Source organism: Bicyclus anynana, chromosome 8 (assembly GCF_947172395.1).
Source record: "Bicyclus anynana chromosome 8, ilBicAnyn1.1, whole genome shotgun sequence".
Classification (NCBI taxonomy): domain Eukaryota; kingdom Metazoa; phylum Arthropoda; class Insecta; order Lepidoptera; family Nymphalidae; genus Bicyclus; species Bicyclus anynana.
The window spans coordinates 6,633,728-6,641,706 of NC_069090.1; the positions used below are offsets into that span (position 1 = coordinate 6,633,728).

At 34.7% G+C, this 7,979-nt stretch overlaps 1 protein-coding gene across 1 annotated transcript; it reads left to right on the forward strand.

Moving 5' to 3' along the window:
- The first annotated feature begins 951 nt into the window (after window positions 1–951).
- Window positions 952–6,601, forward strand: LOC112052808 (uncharacterized). The gene is made up of 3 exons (XM_024092030.2): window positions 952–1,669; window positions 4,522–4,715; window positions 5,828–6,601. Exons 1-3 carry the CDS (start codon window positions 952–954, stop codon window positions 6,599–6,601), a joined length of 1,686 nt encoding a protein of 561 aa, XP_023947798.2.
- Window positions 6,602–7,979: the final 1,378 nt, after the last annotated feature.

The following is a 7,979-nucleotide window of genomic DNA, read 5'->3' on the forward strand; positions in this document are numbered from 1 at the left end:
AATCACATCACAAGTTCCTTTATGGCATGGCAATGTATTATACATTTTTGTTTGCTGGTAGGTTATATAATAATTACGTCATCAACCCACATTCGACTCACTGCTGAGCTCGAGTCTCCTTTCAGAATGAGAGGGGTTAGGCCAATAGTCCACCACGCTGGCCCAATGCGGATTGGCAGACTTCACACACGCAGAGAATTAAGATAATTCTCTGGTATGCAGGTTTCCTCACGATGTTTTCCTCCACCGATTGAGACACGTGATATTTAATTTCTTAAAATGCACACAACTGAAAAGTAGGAGGTGCATGCCCCGGACCGGATTCGAACCCACACCCTCCGGAATCGGAGGCAAAGGTCATATCCACTGGGCTATCACGGCTATTGGTGCAATAATAATAATAATAATATTAAATCTCACCTTAAATATTGTAATTTATCATTTTAATGTGGCATATAGTATCCAGATTGCAACGTTACTTCGGCTCCAGTAGTTAGCATAATTATTGTATAGCTTTGGATGATTCGGGTTCGAGTCATGGAACCATAAAATATAGCTTTTTCTTTTTCCGAGATATTTTCAATAGCAAGCCAGAATTTTAAAATTTGTGGTACTTGCCACGGAGAGCAGAGAGCACGTTAAGCAATTATTCGTTATTTGTCATTCAAATCTAATATTGATCTTTGATTACTAACTACATCAGTTAAACCCATATTGGAGCAGCGTGGAGAGACGCCTGGCCATATAACACAAGTGGGTTTTTAGATAAAAAATTGTTTTATCTTGATGCGGCAAATCAGTTCAAATTTATCAATTCAGTCTTATAGTCATGATGACATTTGTTTTTTATGGTGATGATTAAGATCTCAAACTGATAAATAAATCAATATTTGGCAATCATAAATAATAAAACGCCAGTATTCTTCAGAAATTCGACAAAGAGTACATAAAATGCGTTTCCAAGACAAAGTTGTGGTAGTGACTGGTGCAAGTTCAGGAATTGGTGCAGCTATTGCACTTTCCTTTGCAAAAGAAGGTGCCGATGTAGTTATAGTTGCAAGAAACAATGAAAATCTAAAAGTGACTGAAGCTAAGTGTGCAGAGGTTGGTAAAACACCATTGAAACTCCTTGCTGATGTTAGCAAAGACGAGCAGGCAAAGGCAATTATTGATCAAACAATCGAAAAGTACGGAAAAATTGATATTTTAATTAACAATGCTGGTATTTTGCGTTTTGGAAATATAACCGATGGAACACTTTTGAGTGCTTATGATGAAACCATGAGAACTAACCTGAGATCAATCATCCATCTTACGACTTTAGCCACACCACACCTAATAAAGACCAAGGGAAATATAATCAATATTTCCAGTTCAGGAGCAAAAGTCAGTCATCCAAGTTTTTTATCATACGGTTTGAGTAAACTTGCTCTCAATTTATTTGGTGAAGGCGCCGCACTAGAACTGGCAGAACATGGTGTCAGAGTGAATACCATCAGTCCTGGACCAGTTACCACTGATATCTGGAAAAATACTAATGTACCAGTAGAATCACTGAAAGGTATGAAATTTAAAATACCTTTAAATAAAATGTCAAAACCAGAAGAGATAGCAAATTTAGCATTATTCCTAGCGGATGACAAAGTGTTGGCCATATCTGGATCGAATTGTAAGGCTGAACGTCTCTAATAAATATGAAATCATCACTATTGTACATTATTTTGGTTAATAAATTTTAATAAACTTAAAACATGAATATTGTTTCTTTTATTTACTACGACAAATAAGCGCTTTGTTTGTTTAGATTTTACAAGAACTTCATCTCGAAGTATTTAAGACGATGAAATTTACAAACTTTAAAATGGTATAGTTTTTGAATTTAATACGCATTATTCCCATACGATATAATATACGGGTGTCAATTATGTATGTCGGTGTACAATTAAAACCGTTTCGTTTATGCGATTATCTGTCTTTTTTCAACGAAATAACATAAATTCAATATTTTACGTATATCAATATACGACTATAATAGCAATAGTATTAAGTAATATTTAAGCATTAATTTTATCGAAAAACCGTTAATTAATGTAATTTTTATTGAGAAAGAATACAATAAGGAACTTAAGCTAACTTATCCTAATAACTATACAAATCATGCCCACGTGGAATGGTGGCAAGAATACTGGCTGCATTTCCGCGCTGGACAGCCAGGCTGATCCTTTGCGCAAAAATTGAGCCAGCCCTTCTGTCACCAGAATTTTGTTGAAATATTTTTTGTAATATTATCTTGAAAACTCAAGATCACTCCCACTTGTTATAGAATGACATCGTATAATCACTTTATTGAAAGGAGCATGCTCTCTTTCTCCAGTCGATCCCTCATGACTGAGATTCATGACCACCTTGGCGAGTGTCTTTCGATAGACAATGCTCCTCCATCGAGTACGGTCGGCCATTTGGACGGTACTGTTAAAGGTGCAGGCTCCTGTATCCTTAAGAAGATCCGACCATCTGGTTGGAGCCACCATCATGGACCATGTTAGATGATCGTAAAACTGAAAATATAATGAAAAATAATGGTTTGAATTCGTCGCCGAGATAAATAATAATTGACTGACAAAAAATTGTGTGCGTTGACTTTGTCCGTGTGGAATTTAGTTTTTCACAAATCCCTGGGGAACCATGGATTTTTCCGAGATAAAGTAACCTATGTGTTAATCCAGCCTATAATACCAAATTTCAGCTAATTCGGTTTAGTAGTCGAGGCGAGAAAGAGTAACAAACATTCATATCTAAATCATTAGTATTCGCAAATCTCGGGGATTACCATGGATTTTTTCGGGATAAAAAGTAAAAAGCCTATGTGTTAATCCAGAGTAAAATCTATTTCCATTCCAAATTTTAGTCAAATCGCTTCAGTAGTAGCAGCGTTAAAGAGTAACAAACATCCAAACATCCATACAAACTTTCACGTTTATAGTATTAGTAGGATTCATCATTATCAGCCTGTTTTTACGACCGACTACTGGGCAAGCCTTCTCATAGAATTAGGCATACGTAGCGGAGTTCCACCACGCTCTAATGCGGGTTGGCGAGAATAAGGTGACAATGTTAAATTATATCAGTCACTATCAGATTTTAACGATAACCGGGACCGGCGACTTAACGTGCTCTCCGGGGCACGAGGGTGTAACACCACCGAATTTCCAACTCCAATAAGATAATGATAAGAATTTAAACTGAAAATATCTTAGGAAAACGAAAAGCTCTGTAGGTATTTCATGACCCGACCCAGGATACAAACCCTTGACCTCGTGTTCTGATGTTAGTAGTTCCTTATTTATTTGCTAGTACGCAAATAAGAATCACATCTTAATCATTACTTTCAACATTTTATAATGTGGCATAATGTATTTAGATTGCCTAGTTTGATTAGTGGTTAGCATATGGCTCATTTTTAGCCATTCAGGTTCGAAACCTGAGTCGAGCCAAAAAAGAAAAAATATATAAACAAAATTTAAATCACAGTTGTTTATAAATCACAGACAGACGTGTGACGTCTGTCTGTCTGTTTTTCAAGTGCATATAAATATTTACGCGGTACTACAACACAATTCAGCACTGTATGTTTGTCTGTATGTTTGTCTCGGAGCTTAAACTTGGAATGGCTTGATCTATTAGAATGTGTCGAGTTATTCCAAGTTTTAGAGACCGAGATTGTGCACCATATAGGCTAAATTTATCCTGGAAAATCCATGGTTCCACGAGATTTAAGGAAAAAGTAAGTTTGAAGCAACCGAAGTCGCGGGCGTACGCTAGTGATGAATAAATGAAATATAAGTAACATTGTTTTATCACTAGATACGGCATGAAATCATACTTATCCGACAAGATGTCACTTGCTTTTGAGGAAGTTCATGATGATGTAATATCTCGAACTGATAAAAATGTCAATATTTAGCAATCATAAATGATAAAATGTCAGTTTTCCTCTGACACTGGATACAAATAGCAATAGCATGAGTTTCCAAAACAAAGTTGTAATAGTGACTGGTGCAAGTTCAGGAATAGGTGCAGCTATTGCACTCTCTTTTGCTAAAGAAGGTGCCGATGTAGTTATAGTTGCAAGAAACAATGAAAAATTAAAGGTCACTGAAGCTAAATGTGAGATGGTCGGTAAAAAACCACTTAAGGTCCTTGCTGATATTAGTAAAGAAGATCGAGCGAAATCAATTATTGATCAAACTATCGATAAATATGGAAAAATTGATATTTTAATTAACAATGCTGGTATTGTGCGATTCGGAAATATAATTGATGGAAAGATTTTAAGCGTATATGATGAAATTATGAGTACAAACCTAAGACCCGTTATCCACCTTACGACTTTAGCAACACCATATCTAAAAAAAACCAAAGGAAATATAATTAACATTTCAAGTGCAGGAGCAAAAGTTAGTCATCCTAGTTTTTTATCATACGCTTTGAGCAAATATGCTCTCAATTTATTTGGCCAAGGCGCCGCTTTAGAACTGGCAGAACACGGCGTAAGAGTGAATACCATAAGTCCTGGACCAGTTATCACTGACATCTGGAAAAACGCCAATTTTTCATTAGAATCAGTGAAAGGTTTAGATTTTAAAATACCTTTAAATAAAATATTAAAACCAGAAGAAATTGCAACTTTGGCTTTATTCCTAGCAGATGACAAAGTATTGAGTATAACTGGATTAAATTATTTGGCTGAACGTCTCTAACGTGAATGAACTTTTAACATTTTACATTTTTTTGAGTAACAAATATTAATAAAATAAATAATGAATATTTGAATATTGTTTTTTTTTTATTTTTTTACGACACTTTTACGACCACTTAACCTTAAAGTCACTTGTTTTTAACAATAAGCAATGATGCAATCTGAACTTTGAAATGGTATAGTTTAGGTACTTATTATGAATAATTCCACTATGAAATCGTGTCAGAAGTCTGATTGCGTTGACTTTATATTGCCAGTAGTAGGTACTCGTAGCTAGGCACGACGAAAGCTGAATCTATGTCAAATTACAAAATATATATTTTTTATATGAATAAAATCTTCCAAGATAAAAACCACGACAAGAATAAATTGAAAACATAATATTTATTTTAATGTTACTTCAAAGATATATTACCTTATGTTAGCTTAATTCACGTGTATCTATGGTATCTATGGTAACTTTAGTATTATTCCTACCACCTAGGTCTACATGCCCCCACGATACCAATTACGTTAGTTATTTAACAAGGCAATTTTTATTTGTTTGCTAGTATATAAATAAAAGAACGCCCCCTAATCATTATTTTAATTATTTTATAATATGGCATAATGATTTTAGATAGCCTATATTATAAGTAGCAGACGCCCGTGACTTCGTTCACGTGTCCACTTACGATTTCCGCAATAACTATAAATTTTCCGGCATAAAAAGCATGTAGCTCAATAGCTTCTTCTATCTTTTTGTAAAAGTCCCATAATGATCGCCCCCAATATAACGTTATTAGCTAAGCCAGTATTGGAGAGAAAGGACTGGTCCACTAGTAGGTCATTAAAGACCCTAATGATGCTAAATATGATAATGATGAATAAGCTACTATTCATATTATCATAACGAATAGGTTTAGACAATGTCAATTTTTATCAATACATGCGGCATCAAATCATACTTAGCCGTCATGATGACATTTGTTTTTTAAGAAAGTTCACGATGATATCTAAGATCTCACGCTGATAAATATGTCAATATTTAGCAATCATAAATGATAAAAGTCCAGTCTTATTCCGAAGATCTACACAAACAGTCATAGAATGGGTTTCCAAAACAAAGTTGTGATAGTAACTGGTGCTAGTTCAGGAATAGGTGCAGCTATTGCTCTCTCCTTTGCTAAAGAAGGTGCCGATGTAGTTATAGTTGCAAGAAACAATGAAAAACTAAAAATTACTGAAGCTCAGTGTGAGGGGGTGGGTAAAAAACCACTGAAGATCCTAGCTGATATTAGTAAAGAAGACCAAGCAAAGTCAATTATTGATCAGACAATTGATAAGTATGGAAAAATTGATATTTTAATTAATAATGCCGGTATTTTGCGTTTTGGAAGCATAACAGATGGAACGATCTTGAGCGTCTATGATGAAATTTTTAGTACAAATCTAAGACCCATTATCCATCTTACAACTTTAGCAGCACCATATCTGATAGAAACCAAAGGAAATATAATAAATATTTCTAGTGAAGCAGCCTTAAAAGTCAAACATCCTAAGTTTTTATCTTACTCTATGAGTAAATCTGCTCTAAATTTATTTAGTCAAGGCGCCGCTCTGGAACTGGCAGAACATGGAGTCAGAGTGAATACCATCAGCCCTGGACCAGTCATCACTGATATATTGGAAAACTCTAATTTACCAGCAGACTCGATGAAAGGCTTAGAATTGAAAATACCTTTAAAAAGAATATCAAACCCAGAAGAGATCGCAACTGTAGCATTATTTCTAGCTGATGACAAAGCCTTGGGTATAACTGGATCGAATTATTTAGTTGACAATGGAACGTCTCTAACGTAAAAAAAATATTATTTTCTACGTATCTTATATACTTATTAAACGGCTTAAATATTGTATGTTGAATTTTTTAAACGACAAATGATTATTGCTTGATAACTTTTGTCACAAGTTTTCGCCAATACCACTTGACCTCGAAACAATCAGACACTAAATGTTGATGCAGTCTAAGATAACTAATAAGATAAGTAAATTATGAATGAAATATCGTTACTACTTGCTATAACCACAACTTGATATAGTAATGACACTATGTAAATTATTTCATTTCGTTGAAAATACAATGTTAGACGATGGATATTTTTGTTTTTGAATGGTTTCAAAAATAAGAATAAAAAATGATGAAAACTGATAAAGTGACCTATTTGAATACTTACTTGAATGCCCTGTAGATCCTTAAACGACCAAAGCTGACCGGTGAAGCTAACAGGTCTGATCATCATTGGTCAATTTAGTAAATAAAAATATCTATATTCACCATCATTAACAGCTGATGGACGTTGACTTCTGGACATAGGCCTCTTGTATAGACTTCCAAACACCACTTATTCGAGCCGCCAGCAATCTGAGGTTCCTTGCATTCCGCTTGAGTCTTCGGTTCACCTAGTGGAAGGTCGACCAACACGGCGCTTTCCGGTGCGGAGTCGTCATTCTAAGAATACCATGTCAGTTAGAAAGTAAAAAACTGGCCAAGTGCATTTCGGGCCACGCCCAGAGTAGGGTTCCGTAGATTAAGTTAGCACTTTAATTCCCTATGTAATGCACAAAACTACCGACAATAATAATACCCCACACCCCATGGGATAGACGATGAAAAATTCATCCTCACTTTAAATGTAAGGAAGGAACCCAAAAAAATCATTATTTTCAAACTTTTTTTTTTCCATTCTATAGACGAAATTAATATACATACCCAAACTAAATTTTATCTTTCTAGGTCTAAACTCTGAGTGACGAAATAACTTAACCGTTCAAATGATAAAGTTTTAGGATTTTTAGACAGTACTTTCTCGTGGTTGTTTCAGAAACGGCTTTAATTAATACGCCACGCGCGCTTTTTTCGCTTTTTAGTTTTTTTTTTGTGATTTTGAAATCAGTTGAATGTTTTTGTTAAAAAGATTTTATGTGTCAATATCATGTCAATTTATAGCTATCTAGTAGTAATGGTCTCTGCGCTAAACTGCGGACGGACAGGCAGACGGATGTGACGAAATTAAAAGGTATACTTGTGGACTACGGAACCCTAAAAATAATGAAAAATAATCTAAATATTTCTTTTAAACATTGTGTTTCTTCAAAGATTCATTTCATATGATAGTCACATGCACGTGTATAATATCTAGAAAATCTTAGCATTACTTACAGCTTTGTCACAAAAGAA

What these genes read in the sequence shown, in the direction of transcription:
- LOC112052808 (XM_024092030.2), top strand. Translation starts at nt 952, where the DNA reads ATGCGTTTCCAAGACAAAGTTGTGGTAGTGACTGGTGCAAGTTCAGGA. An exon ending in GGCCATATCTGGATCGAATT is followed by an intron (nt 1,670 to 4,521) that starts GTAAGGCTGAAC and finishes TATTTGGCCAAG; the next exon opens with GCGCCGCTTTAGAACTGGCA. An exon ending in TATTCCTAGCAGATGACAAA is followed by an intron (nt 4,716 to 5,827) that starts GTATTGAGTATA and finishes CTTATTCCGAAG; the next exon opens with ATCTACACAAACAGTCATAG.